This window comes from Gasterosteus aculeatus, chromosome 14 (assembly GCF_964276395.1).
Source record: "Gasterosteus aculeatus chromosome 14, fGasAcu3.hap1.1, whole genome shotgun sequence".
Taxonomy (NCBI): Eukaryota; Metazoa; Chordata; class Actinopteri; order Perciformes; family Gasterosteidae; genus Gasterosteus; species Gasterosteus aculeatus.
This window is the reverse complement of record NC_135702.1, coordinates 11,734,761-11,749,337: the sequence shown is the minus strand read 5'-3', so window position 1 is coordinate 11,749,337 and position 14,577 is coordinate 11,734,761. Positions and strand designations below refer to the sequence as shown.

General features: G+C 43.3%; 1 protein-coding gene across 3 annotated transcripts; it reads right to left on the bottom strand.

The window, feature by feature from the left end:
* Positions 1-131: 131 nt before the first annotated feature.
* On the bottom strand, positions 132-14,347 carry c6.2 (complement component 6, duplicate 2). 3 transcript variants are annotated; one of them, XM_078088480.1, is made up of 22 exons: positions 13,829-14,347; positions 13,427-13,595; positions 12,879-13,009; positions 11,862-12,027; positions 8,913-8,920; positions 7,165-7,282; positions 6,827-6,986; positions 6,258-6,402; positions 5,941-6,082; positions 5,312-5,450; positions 4,699-4,890; positions 4,094-4,337; positions 3,637-3,759; positions 3,384-3,550; positions 2,921-3,146; positions 2,635-2,803; positions 2,302-2,413; positions 1,704-1,836; positions 1,414-1,608; positions 1,219-1,306; positions 845-1,089; positions 132-597 (listed from the first exon to the last, which is right to left on the bottom strand). In XM_078088480.1, exons 1-22 carry the CDS (start codon positions 13,962-13,964, stop codon positions 413-415), a joined length of 3,393 nt encoding a protein of 1,130 aa, XP_077944606.1. In that variant the 5' UTR covers positions 13,965-14,347; the 3' UTR covers positions 132-412. The 3 variants fall into 3 exon arrangements, with proteins under 3 accessions (XP_077944606.1, XP_040053720.2, XP_077944605.1); XM_040197786.2 differs by lacking the exons at positions 8,913-8,920; positions 11,862-12,027; positions 12,879-13,009; positions 13,427-13,595; positions 13,829-14,347 and adding an exon at positions 7,628-7,809 and having other exon boundaries at positions 7,165-7,336; XM_078088479.1 differs by lacking the exons at positions 8,913-8,920; positions 11,862-12,027; positions 12,879-13,009; positions 13,427-13,595; positions 13,829-14,347 and adding an exon at positions 7,627-7,714 and having other exon boundaries at positions 7,165-7,353.
* Between the last annotated feature and the right edge of the window lie 230 nt (positions 14,348-14,577).

Here is a 14,577-nt window from a genome sequence, read left to right as displayed (position 1 = left end):
TTTTTGTTCTTTTGTTGTTTTTGTGTTTGTGGGTGAATGTGTGCGGCGGGTTGCAGTCTTAACCGTCTGACCATGAGCATGAAGAATCATTCATTTTGGAAAGTTTTCTAAGCATTAACGACAGCACAATATTGCATTTGGAACCGCTTTATTTCCTAATAGGAAGGAAAGCTTCTGCTTGTATATTTAGTTTTATAGAAGTCTTTTTTTATTAAAACCATTTTTATTATAGTAATACAGTGGTTATAATGCGACTAAAGCTGCATATACAACGTATAGTTCCAGCTCCTGGAATACAATTACCACATTTAGAGAATTTAGAGTTGCTCCATCTTTTCAGTTGGGTGTGTTTAAGGTCTGAGCTGCTTTGTTTTTTTGTGTGTAATGGCACAGAAAAGCTTTTTTTCCAGGATCATCTAGACTCACAGACTCCTTCATTGAGAATCTCAATCTGAGTGTTGACACATTTGAGGGCTGCAATCAAACAAAGGCTCATGCTGCGACTCTTCCGGATTGTCTTCAGCTTCACACAGAACGTTTTCTCTGGACCTTGCGGGGGGCAAGTCCTAGCTTCTTTGCACACACACGTCTTCGATGCTGTGGACAGACAAAACAAATAGTCAAACCACATTGTTGCCCATTGACATTTTGACACTTTTTATAAATGAATAATTCATGCTGAGACAATGAAACAGTTCTTAGTTTCTTAGTTAGTTTAGCAACTATTATCCATTTCTTCTAACAAATCCTGCCAACTGAACTAAAGTGGACTGCACCAAATCAACGTATCTCTCCTGAAAAGCTAATACACGCCCAAGAACGGTTTCATGTCAGACAAACTCACCGGAGCAGGTTTCCCAGTCATAACAGGTGTCGAGGTCACACGGCGTCTGAACTGAGCTCTTGGAGGACATGTTGGCTCTGAACTTTGCCCACTCCAGTTTGGCCGAATCGACCGCGTCGCATGCGCCCTCAGCGACTAAGAACAGCGGATCCCCGTGGCAACGACCAGCGCGGAAGGAGCAGAGGGACATTGGCACGGTGACGTCGATGTCAAGGTTCAGGATGCAAAGGCTCTCCGGTTGTGAACTGCACACAAGCACTTACAAGTCAATGTGCAGCTGGTATCAGAGCGTAAATGTATCACAATTGGCTTTTCATTCAATTCCACAAATGGAATGTGTGTAATATAACAGTTATTTTATGTTAAAAGCTTACAGGCAGCTCTCCCGTGGAATACAGACACATTTAGAGTGCAGTAGTTTCTCTCCTAGACCGCAGCCACCCTCTGGAACAAATGGTTCCTCTGCATACGGGGAGAACACAGGAACAACGGCAGAAAGTCTTTTTGTCGCTTGTCTATGTTGTTGTACGACGACTGTATTTTCCAGCCGCAGACAGGTGGTACCGTACCGTCAGTGCAGCGCAGATCAGCAGGTAGTGGAGGGTCCCAGGTGAGATCCTCCTTGCACCTGTAGAGGCCCGACGGCACCGGAAACAGGTTTGTCTCGTTACAGTTCAAACCCACATGTTCCCCCACTTTGAACTGGTCTTTGTTGGGATACAGCATCATGCCTTCAGGGATCTCAAAGGGAAGGCACAGCTTCTCTAAAAGTACAGACGGGCAAACTTTGAGCTGCAGACTTTCAGTTTAGTTACACGAGTTCTTGGATAACTGTCCACTTGTCTGGTGAGAAACTTACTTATGCATCTCCCTTTTGGTTGACTCCACGAGCCGTCAGGGAGACAGTTGATGTACTGGAAACCCTCCAATTCAAATCCAGTGAAGCACGCAAAGTGTTCGTCCTCACCAAAGTCATAATACCGCTTTGCTTTCTGTCAGAGAAATGAAGCGATAAATACCACAGATTCATCATCGTGCTGCTTCGCGCGTTGAAATGCTGAACTTGCAATTCAATATTTGGGCTGAGGCTGATCAATGTTGATTCCAAGTTAAAATGTAAATCTCTTTTGTTTTTGTTTTTTAAATAGAAGACAAGGAACATTAATTATTATTTGGCAAGTTTGTAATCACTTGTTCACTTTTTGTTTTTTCTTGTTTATTACACTTCTAATGCAGATTCTGTCCAGCATTTGGAATATTTTGTATTAAATTAAAGACTACATATAGAGGTAACAATTCAACTTTAACTTTTCAACATTACAGATATGTATTTTTCTTGGTAGCAATGAAACTATTATCAGTTAACTGGTAACGAATTCATTTTAATATTTATGTGTCTCTTATAGCGTATATAGCTTATTGCATTAATGACTACAGGCTGGGGTGTCAGTGTTCACCCTGAGGAAACTGTTGGCGAGTCGCTGTGGCCTCCGACAACCCTGCACACCCGGAGGCAGCTCATCGCTCCAGCCTGCAGTGAAGTCGTCATCATTGTCACAGGTCTGCTGTCTGGACACAAGCACAAAAATACGGAAAAAAACTGTTAAAATACAAACTATGTATTTTGTAAATTTGAGTTTACTTGTCTAAAGCAGCACCGGTGCATCTGTGGTTGCATATATAAGCAAATTGTGGTGTGTCTTCCACGGGACGACTGGCACGAAAATCTCCAAAATAATTAGACTTTTCATGACTGCATCAACCCTTTCTAAGCAAACAGTTGGTCCCACCTTTCAAAGATGGAGACATGACATGCTTCCTCATTGCTGTCAGGGCCCTCGCAGGGTTGGCCCCCTCTGAGGGGGGCGGGGTTATCGCACCGCCTCCTCCGATGTCTCTTCATCGAGCCTCCACAGCCACTCCACGGTCCCCAGCAGCTCCAGTAACCGTCCACCACCTCTGTGGAAATTACACACCAAACCAGACGTCCATTGCGAACACAATCAATCCGGTTTTAGAAATCGACGCACAGTGTAGTACGGAGTTTACGTTTCAACTTCCGATGTGAAATGATACCTGAAGTGAAGTCAGGGGCTCGTTTCTCACAGTTTGTGCCGAATGTGCCAGTTTGACAAAGACACTGGCACTCTGTGCCGGAGAGAACGGGCCTGGCGTTGTTGGGGCAGGGAGAGCACTTGCAGGTATCAAACTCCTCCAGGTATTGAAGCAGGGCCTTCCTCAGGTGCCTCCTCTTGGTAGTAGCACATGGGATCCCCCGGACCAGATCTATAATGGGAAGCACCTAAACAAACACTTTCCATGAACCCCATTTGATCAGGTTTTGTGGATTTCTTCAGAAGACATTTCCACGGAAGCCACATTTGCGCCGCTTCAAAATTTCTTTGAAACGAAACTTTTTGAAACATGTCTGTAGAGTTCTGTATAGATGCTATTTCATTATTGTGAGAAACTATCTCACTAGAAGGCCTCAAAGCGCCACAAACGCGCTTCGATGCATTTCATCGGTGTTTGATTTAACCTCGTATTCGACCACATCGGGGTTGTCCAGAACTGACTTGGCCCAGTCCTTGTAGGATGTTTTGTTGGGAGCGGCGCCTTGCCTCTCCCAGACCAGAGCTGCTGCCTCTCTGGGTCGCCCTCCTCTCGTCGAGGAGAAGGACTTCTCTGCTGCCTCGATGTACGAGCCTGCACCGGAGACAAACGCTTAAGGAATGTCTGAACCGAACAACAGAAACAGTGATTTTTCACGGCCAGTTCGCCGCGTAACAAACCATGATATTTCTCAGTCATTCTGTTGTCGGAGCATCGGGTCACGCTGCTGTATTGCGTGTAGAGGATGGCGGTCCAGGCGGTGTCTCGGTTCAGGCAGTTTTTGGTGTGCTCCTCCGTTTCACCTTTTGGAGAGGCAGTGTAGAGCAGCATGAAACAAAAAGAACTGACCACGAGATATTACATCGCTCTCTGTGGGTATTTGATCAGAACACGTACACTACATTTAGCTGTTTATTGAAATGTAATCCAATGACCAGAACTACTTTTTCATAGAAATGTCCTACACACACATGACCTTAAAAGTAGGGATTTTTAGGATTTGAATGTTTTTTAATTTAATACTTATAACTATTCTAATTATAATGTTTTTCAAGCTGATTAACATGACATGGGTCTGATTTACGTCCAAACTAATACTTTTAGGTTACCACAGCAGCCCAAGCTGTGCTGTTCTACCTGAACTGGTCAGCTCCTCTCGGCTGTACTGGTACAGCAGGTCATAGACGCCACCCAGTTTCCCGGCGCTGTAGTAGTGCGTTCCGAAGCGCTGGAAGATGTCCCTGTAGAGGGCGTAGTTGTACTCCAGAGGAAGAGCGTGAAGGAACTGGAGGAAGGGCTGCGACAGGACGAGGTCCGCCGGGTCTCTCACCTTGAACGTGGATACGGGCAGAACCTGGTGGACCCGGAAAAACTTGGACTCCTACGGAAGGAAATATAGCAAAGGACAGAAAAAATGGAAAGAGGACAGCGGCACATATGTGTGTTTGTAGTTGTGTGTGGGGATGTTTCAACCATCCTGGGTTAGGGTTAATCCATTCAAGTCAGTCAACGCAATGTACCCTAAAAAATGTACACGCTACTTTGTGTGGGTTTGTCTGCGTCTCTTTGCACCTACCCATGTACATGAGGGCCATGTTTAAAACCTATAGAGTGAGGTTATTGTGTCTCAGACGTATTTTACATGACAGTTGTGTTCAGGAGATTATGGAAAGCATTAAGTGAATAAAAGTCCTCACAAGTGAATCTTTTCAGATGTGAGAGTCACTGTATGAGTCATTCACCTTTTTCTTTGAAGCTTCGAAAGCTTCCTTGTTAGAGCTGACTTGGTTTCGAGATCCCCCTCCGATGTAGAAGAGCGCGAATAAGAAGTCTGAGTCTTTTTCTTTCTTTGCAGACGAACTGGACTTCTTTATATCGATGGGCTCTGTCTTCACCACATGGGGCTCGGTGCTGAAGTCCCCCAACTCTCCAACCTAAACAACCACAACCACATTGGTTAATCAAGGTCAATCACAACTACAACAGCAACAACAAAGGGCCAAAGCTGAAAAAAACATATACACCGATTAAACACAGATTGAACCTGTTTAAAATCAACAGGACCGGTCTGTTTTTTCTACAAACTCAAAGGAAAACATTTTGTTTCCGTGGGACGATTTTCCCAATGTTCGAAGAAAAATGACAAAGAATGACAAATTTCCAGTGCTTTGTTTTAAAAAAAAGTAAACATTTTACTCTGATTGGCCAGTTTCCTGTTCAACAATATCAACGGCCATCATTTTCTGTGAATGACTGAACAGACCTGACATGTGGTCTGGAACCAGGCAAGCTTTACTGAAGGGCCGTACAATTAAATAACACAAATACTACTACTTTACTAAACAAATAAATTACCTTAATGTCAAAGCTCTCAAAGTTGTGAGGTATGCGATGGTACAGCAGAGTGGACGGAGGCCTCCTGATGATGCAACTTCCCCCCATAAACATATTGTCCAGTACCGCTGACCTCTGCTTCTCCGCCAGAGCATCAAATCTACAAACACGGATCGGTGAAAAGACAAATATTATTTTATTATACAATAGGGCTCAAGAGGCAAAAAATATATTGGCAGACAAATATTATTGGACAGTATGGCACAATTACTTTCTGTGTATAGACCATTTAATTGGAGCAATAATTGTTTTTCGTGGCACCATTTAAGCACTCTTAATGTTTATATGTTTGAATTTAAAATGTAAAATAATCTAAATTCAGTGACATTTACTGTACAGAATATATAATTTTAGTATTTCTTTCACTAAAAAGAGTATATATATATATTGTACATATTAAGATATTACAACGTATATATATATACGTTGTAATATCTTAATATGTACATCTTAATTGCAAAATGTATATTTTGTAAGTAATAATAGAAATGTTTAGAAGTACTATGAGGGCTGACTTATGAACAAAGCAAGAAGGAACATTAATCACAAAGTTGAAAACTCAGCAGTGACCTTTTGACCCTTTAGCTTACCCATTTTCTACCCGGCTGGCCCCGGGGGCCACCCTCTTGTCTGGTGGACACACTATTTTGAAGCCTGCACATTCCCTCTCATCCGAGTTATCTCCACAGTCGTTCTGGCTGTTGCATGTCAGCGTTGAGTTGATGCAGCGTCCTGCAGCAGAAAGGATGCTTAGCAGAAGACACAATTCTTGTTTTATGTCTTTATGTGTGTGTTTGTTGTGACAACTGATCCGAGATTAAACAAGAGGGCTAAAGTAGATTCTGACAATTTTCAGGGTGGCACTTGATGCTCTACAGAGCATCAGCCATGTTCCAACAGTATTCACCAGTATCACACTTAAAGTCGCTTCTGCAATCGATGGGTGGTAACTTGCACTCTGTGGAGGGGTAGCAGGGCCTCTCCTCCGTCAGCTCCACGCTGCAGGACGATCCACCAAATTGGGACGGCCTCTGGACTGACCGCGTCCGAAACTGTATCCACGACATGTGAAAGAGACCAGTTACTAACTTAGTACTCATTCATTTTTTCTGTTTTTTCTGTTTTCTGTTTGCTAAGAAAGAAAAATAATAGAGATCCAATAGACCAACGTTTGAGGAAAACATTTTATACCATAATGCAGAGGATTTATTGTCCTTTCTTCTTTGTAGACATAACAATTATACATACTTGCTTGAGTTTTCTTACCACCCTTTGTCAATAATTCAAAAAAGAATTTTGCCACATTTTGACCAGCTGCCCCAACTTGAGCAACGGACGGTGAGGTGAGTATCCTTCATTTTCTAGTCTGCATACCGCTCAAAAGCTGCCGAGAATGAGTGCGTAGCATAGAATGAAGGCACAGCTGGTGGGAGGGAAGGTGGCAGGGCACTGTCGTGTCATGGTTGTGTTTCTCGCCTGTTTCTTGGCGCAAGGCGAGCAGTCGGACCAAGACCCGAAGTCTGTCAGCCGGCAGTTGATGGGACAGTTCTGCTCGTTACAAGCTCTCTCGTCATGTCTATTACACAGCTGTTGGCAACTGTTCTTCCAGTAATAGCCATCATCATATTGATATTGCCTAGTAACAAAGAGTGAAAGTCCCTTTTACACACAGAAGATGTCGCATCATCTGCATCACGTATTTGTATTTCACAGCAATTATTTAAAACGGTACATCAAAGTTTGACAATAGTTCTTGATTGCAGTATTTCACAATTGCCTCGGCTCAGTTTCACTGCGCCTGTTCATCGTCTCACCGGTATCTGTGCTGCGTGCCGTGGTTGCAGGTTTTGGAGCAGGCGGACCAGGAGCCCCAGGGGTATCGATCACAGAAACAGGCCATGCCGACTGATGTCCAGCTGAAGAGTTGCAGCATCAGCACCAACCGGCCGGATGCAGCCATCGGGGAATCTTTAAACCGGTTTTACTCTGAAAACAAGAAAAAAAACGAAAACAAATGTTGATTCTTTTTTATTGATTTTTTATTAAACTTGCGTTGTACTTTCAATTTGCACTTGCATTAAATACTACCTTTTTTTATTGTTAACAACAGATTTAAGCAATTCAGAGTAGGTATTGGGTTTAGCACATTTCATATAGAGAATATTCAGTTTTTTGCATAGTGTATAGTAATAAGAAAAAAAAGATAAAGAAATAAAATAGTACAAATAAAGGCAATGTTTGGTAAACATGCTTTTAAAAGAAATCCATCGTACTTACCACATATACTGAAGATATTAAGGAATACAATTGTGTGGCTTCAGTTCCTCTGTCCACTCTGCTCTGCAGGCCGAGCCGATTGTGACACGGGGCTCGTAGCAGCGGTATTAATCCCTCTGGGATTTCTCCTGGGAATCCAGTTAATTTTGAACCACATCGCCCAATCTTTGTCATAACATTTCAATTATCTGCAAACATAGCAGCAGATAAAGTTCTTAAACAACCCTCATTATTACGGGAAGTTGGGAGCCCTGGAATTTCTCAGCTGCATAAATGTAAACCAGATGTTCTGTGTTTGAGACTTGACAGTTCAGAGAAAACAAGTTTTTCGCAACTGGTCCATGTTAAGAGTCTACAAGAGTTCAACAACAAGAATGTGTGTATAGATATTATAGATTACTGTATTGCCTTAATGGGTTGAACATTTGGACATTCACCACACTGATGTAAGGACATATTATTACTTGGATTTGGCTTGTTGCTTGATTCCCTGAGTACTTTGGGGACAGTGGACAAGCGTTATAAAAATACTGCGTTCCTTTTGTAACTTATCAGTCGAAATGGTGCAAAACGGGATAAATCCCTCAAGAACATATTAAATATACATTGCAAGCAAATTAATTGACTGCCTTTGTCCCTGAGCAAGACACCAACTGCTGCCTGGGCGCCTTTACGGCAGCACACAGCTCCCCCTGTGTGGGATGAGTTAAATGCAGAGAAGAATTTCACCACGGAGATTAATGAAGGATATTTTACTCTAATTCAATTTAGTTGTTGCATTACACATGCAAGATCACGGGCCTAAACCCTCACATCGGAATAGAAAAACCTCCCCCAAAAAGAAAAGGCCTTCAACGGGGAGAAAAAAGCCGGCAGACGGATCCTTCTCCTGGGATGGACAGAATGCAATAAATGTAAGGTGTACATAGTGAACAATGTAAATACCTTGAATGTATATGACAGAAAGTATTCAAAGATTGGTAGTAGTAAGCCACATAATGATTTAAAATGACTTCTAATAATAACATCGGCAATAGTAATGTGACTACTACTGGTTATGACAGTAGCAGTGGATGTGCAGGTCCACTGCAGGAACAACCACCGTCCGGATACAACCACCATCAACAGAAGCCTGGAAGTGAGGAAAGCACAAAGGCTCTGGGAAAGGAGCTGAATTAGCAGAGTGCATTAATAGGATGTGAATGTGTATATAGTTAGAGAGAGGAGAGGACAGAGCTCTGTGTATCCTAGGGAGTATCCTTGTGGTTTAGGCCTAGAGCAGCTTAGTTAGGGCTGGTCCAAGCTGAGCTGAGCCAGCCCCAACTATCATCACCCTCTCACTTAAGCATATGGTTGTTGAACTATTCCAAGCGAAAGACATTTAAAAAATGAAATATCTTAATTGTATATAAAACTTTATTCACATTATAAAATGCCCTAAGCTGTACATACGTTAAGCTGTGGATTCTCTACATCGCAGGACACGTTAACTACACATGGCATACTCTGTTTCATATACATGCCAAAACGAAGGAATTTAGCAATATAGACATCACAACTCTAGATTACATCAAAGAAAAAGAAAATACATCACAAAAACAGATTTACAAATTACATTACACTTACATTCAATGAGAAATGGCTCTAGTGAAGTGCTTCGGATGGATAAGTTAATCTCAATTAGTTTTCAATGTGTGGGTTTTTCAATTCTTCTCTTTCTTTATGTGGAACACTAAAAAACCCTTGTATAGGAAAACTTGAACGACAAGACTAAGAGCAAAAAGCATTGCACCCTAAAATGTGTCAAATGTGCGTTTCTATGCCTCTCAGAGTTAACTAAGTTAACTATGCTATCAGTGCTAACAGTGCAAACAGCGCTAATGGTGTTTAGATGAGGGGGGGACGGAGGTTATCGGCTGACGCTGCTCCGTGCCAGAGGGCCGCGCTCGCAAGGCACGAACGCAGCACAGCGAAGCTCCCGTCACACACAGTCAGAGTGCCGTAAATCTCTGCTCAGGTAGACCTACTTTGTACCTTTATATAGCAAACTGTTATTGCGGCTATGACATATAACTAAATGTCACATGGTGAACCTCCAAAGTGGTCGACAGAATGACCAACATACTGATGACTCATCTATTTTTTTTGAGCATCAAGGCTAACCATAATATTATAATTATGATGTAGTTATATCGGAAAAAGTAAAAGAAAGAAATTTCACTTACAAAAATGCCATGTGTTATTATCAGGTAAATGAGATTAGATGCTCTCACGTGTTGCTCTGATGGAGCATTGAAAGATACATCTGTATCTTTTCTCACAGTGACTTTTATGATTTGCTATTAGTGGAACAACCAACAAAATTTTACATCATTGCTGCTGTCCGGCAGTTGAACGGCTGACAATATGCTTAAAATATCGCTTTATAGCAGCTGCTTGTGTTTGTTTGGTATTCTGTTTATCTTTAGACACAAACTGTAAGATACATTAAAAATGCTTTTTGTTTTTTTGTGGAAAATATAAATGCAATAATTATAGGAGCCAACTAAGCATGATAAGAACGTAGATGAATTGCTTTGTCTGCAGGATTTCACACCACGCAGGCAAGTAGAGACTCACTTGGCAAGAGCCTCTGCTGGATGATGTTCAGTTGAATTACATCATGAGGTCATCAGGACTAAAGACACATGTTGACACCTTCAAACATGAAGATGTGACATAAATACATTGAGACAGCTGAAAAACAAATACTGTCAGTGCATAGCCGGAATAAGTACATTTTTATTCTTCCATAATGAAAAATGTAATAGGTTGGAATGGCTGCATCAGTAAAAGAGAGACAGAAAAAAGAAAAATGCAAAGACGACTCCCCCGACAAACAAAATGGAGTTCTGCGCAGAGCTAATGTTATAATTTGGATTTAACTATCTACTCTGAATATTTATTAATAAAATGCATTTGAAAAAAACAAACAAACACAAACTCAAGCCCAAACCGATGGGTCGCAGAACTCACGACCCGAATGACGGAGAGGCTGAAAAAGTTTCCATCAAGGTGAAAAAGACAAATGGCATTTCATCAGACAGTTCAACGGTTACTACGAGATTACAATTTCAGATATTATGGTCGCCAATACCGTGACTAAATAAAAATGAAATAATGAAATGAGTAATAAGAATCGCTTATTCGTGTGTTGCCTGTAGTGGGGCCTTCAGGCTCTCAGCCAGACACCATGCAGCAGAGTCCGGGGAAGCGTCTTTTCCTCTGTCTGATCAGCGGGTGTGGAGTCAGATTCAACAAGCTGCTGTCGTCTGGAACACAGAAACACTTTGTGATGGAAACACAGAGCGAGTTGGAACCAAGACGACGAAGTGGTACTCATGTCTGTGAGATAATTATAATTTCTTGCCTTGTTTATAATTCATATTTTCACTAGATGTTTTGATTTATCTTTTGAGTTTGTCATTCATTTCACTTGTTTTTTTCCCAGTTTGGTCTCAAGAAAGATCTTTTTTGAGAGCGTGGGCCTCACAAAACGTGTGAGAGTTGCTTGTCGCGGTTTGGCTTATTAAGCGTAAAGACAGGAAGCAGGACAACAGACAGCTGGGCTCCGTCCACTAGACTCCTCTCACCAGCTCCTCTAATTAACACATTCCCTCCGAAGCCCACGATGTAAACACGGCAGATTGTGCTTTTCTCCACGCAGCAGATCCAGCTGGTTGAACTTCCATCTTTCTTTTCAAACGCACACAACGATTAGTGAGGCTTCGGCCTCGATTCTGACTGCTTTTAATGGGTGCAGGTTGGGAGTCACTGCGGGACTCACTTCTGCGCCACAGAAGATTATTTTTAAACAATCTTGATGTAAATTGAAATGAAAATGATCACATTTGTTCATTATATTTTTTCCTATACCGTCTCATTCCATTGATGCTTCCATTGATTTGTTTAAAATTCAGAAAAAATCAAGGAAGGTATAGTTTCAAAATACAGCCATAAACTGATGAATAATTACATTTTTTATATTACACACCTTGGTTTTTCAGCGGCAATGGCATCGTGTCCCTGAGTTTGCTGAGTAGGTTTCTCATCTCTCGCATGTCTCTGTGGAAACAAAGAAACACTGGCTCGTATGTGCAGTTTGCGCATTTGAAGTTATTCTAAAATCAGAGCAGTTTAAAAAACACACTTGAACAAAGTAATAAATGACATTATAAATAAGGTGCATGTATACCTCTCTATGTTTTGAATATCCATTCCCACCAGCCACTGCTCCTGAGGAAAGTCGGTGGGCGAGGAGGACCGGTCATCAAGGATGGGAACGTCCGAGCTCTCATCCACCCTGAAGTCCAACCTGGGTTCTGATTCTGTTCCTTCCGGTCCGAACACAGACGGCAGAGCTGAGGCATCGTTGATGAGCACAACTCAAAACACGTTCAAAGCGTTTCAAGGCAAAAGTTTATCTGCTCTTCTGAGTACATATTTCCTAATTAGGTCTTTGGTGGGTTTTCTTTCTCTTCCGAGGTTCTGCTCAGCCTATTGTTTGCCTCTTTCTTTTTTTTTTCAATTAGTGTTTTGAATTGAATAATTACTCTGGTCATTGATATTATATTTGCCACTGTGAAAAGTAAATTCAATGTATGATAATAACAACAGACATTCGGAGGAGGAAAAGCACAGGGGTTACTAATGGATGTAATGATGTGTGTGTCGGATTCAAAGGGTCCCTGTGACACATTGCGGTGCATGTGAACACACGCTCCTTTTTGTTCCTCTCTTTTCTCACCGCCAGCTGGTTCTCAATCACGTGAGCCGGCTTTGTACACAAGAAGCCCACGGAGATGCCGTGTGTCACATTTGAGACATCTTGGGAGGAATTTGGTTTGGGTTTTTGCAAACGGAAATTATACTTATTTGGCTAAATGTACACGTGTGACACATGTATCCTAATATCAGGAGGCAGATGACGGACTGACCACCTGTAATCGGATTACCGAGTGGGGACGTTGTGACAATACACAGCTGAAGCAGCGGAATGGAATACACCATAAGTCACTTTAATCTGGAGGTGGTTATATTTTCTGACTGTGTGCGCTTGTGTGATTTTCACAAATCCACAGGTAATGTTCATCCGATTGTGTTTTCTGTAAATTGATTATGTTTCAAAATTGGCTTTTCAAACAGCAACCGTTTGTTTTCACCGTTTGTTCCTGTGGAATCATAATTTTAGCGGTATTTTAGGGGATAGTACTTTTTCTGTGCAGCTGCAGCACCCCCAGCAGGCACATGGATTTCAGCATCTCTGTTATGAACATTTCCAGGCAGCACTGCAGCTGGATGAAGAGCCGGCAGATCTCGGGGTGGATCTCTCCGTCCTCCAGACTGCAGCATGAAGAGATGGAGGAGGAGGAGGGGTGAGAGGGAGAGGGGATGAAAAGGGAGGAGGGAAAGGCGGAGCGAGACAAAGACACAATAAGACAAACAGAGACGCGGGCCGCTGTGTTCACATTCAAGCATGCAGCAGATTGATGTGGGATTTCATTACAGATGAACACCATCACCTTGCAGGGAACTTTTGTCAAAGTCACGTCACAGTTGAAGGGTCTATTAACCCACCGTGTTGTGCCTTATTTCACTGTGTTTTTGTTTTATTCACACTGTATTATCTCATGCATATACATCATAGATCTGTCCATCACTCAGCAACTTTGTTTGGCAAAACATTTCGTTGAATTGCATTATTGTTTAAGAAGGTAAGTGTGGGTTTGGCAAATAAAAGGACACGCGTTGCCTCCTTACCCTGACACAGAGATGACCGTGAGGTCCCGGTACGCCGCCCGGGCCATGGAGCAACCTTTGGAGCGCGTGTGGTGCATCTGAGCCCGCAGCGACGGGCAGTCGGCGGAGATCTCGCCGACGGATATGACCTGCTCGCGGTACAGCGCCACGAGGGTGTTGAATTCCTGCACTGCCTGCACAGCAAACACACCGTCACCACCGACTGCGAAAGCCTGCAATATTATATTTTTCTTTTTTTGCGCAAAGTGCTGCTGCACCTGTGCAAGATATAAACCGGCTATTTTCTAATTTAAAAAAAAAAAATGTTTTTATAAAAAGCACCTGTCCTCCGGTGCGGATCAGTATGCGCTTTAAAGCGGAGCATTTTAGCCAATCGTGAACAGAGAGGACTTATTTCAGTACTCGCCATCCTGCTGCCTTCCACGGCCCCCTCCGCGCTCTCCCGGCGCTCCGGCTCCGTCTGCGCCACTTTGCCGGTGGGGAAGACGCTCCCCGCAGATCTCGGGCGCTTTTTCCGCCCGTGCGGTGCAGAACACATGCATGCACACCCACCAGCGGAGAACCGGCCAGACGCAGTCGCGAAAGAGAGAGACAGAGGGGGTGGGCGAGCAGTAGAGAGTAGCCCCCCCTTTTTGTTCTGGTAGCTGCCGTGTCCTCTAGAAAAGCAGCAAGAGTCGCGGGGTTATTTGGTTAATACGCAAAGCCGCCCTCGGCTGCTTGCGCGCGCGTGTGTGCGTGCGTTGTTATCCCCGCAGCGGGGCCGTGTAGCGGGCCGGACGGACCCCCAGCAGCTCGCTCTGCATCCCAGCCAGCCGAGAGGGGAGGAGAGGAGACGAGAGGAGAGGAGAGTCACCTTCAGCCCCTCCTGAAGGCCGAGAGGGAGGCTCCTCCGTCTTCCGCCGCGCGCGCGCACTCACGTGTGAGGAGGATTCACGGAACGAGCCAACAGCAAAACAAGTCGTCACCCTCCCGACTGATCGTTAACTGTTTAGGGGCATCCAGAAGGCAGAGCCGGTGCAGGCGCCATCTCTGCGACAGGGCGGTTGCTGTAGTAACCCGAAAGGATGAAGGGCATCTAGTGCGTTGGTCGTTAAAAGGGGAACATGAACCTAAAATGATGTTGTTCTCATGGTCTATGATCGATATTTGGC

Bases quoted from the DNA above. Each gene is read 5' to 3' on its own strand.
- c6.2 (XM_078088480.1), bottom strand. From the start codon at position 13,964: ATGTGTTCTGCACCGCACGGGCGGAAAAAGCGCCCGAGATCTGCGGGG. The intron at 6,083-6,257 runs GTGAATACTGTT...TTTCTGCTGCAG, and splicing joins CGACTTTAAGTGTGATACTG to GACGCTGCATCAACTCAACG. The intron at 1,307-1,413 runs GTACGGTACCAC...CCCCGTATGCAG, and splicing joins TGATCTGCGCTGCACTGACG to AGGAACCATTTGTTCCAGAG.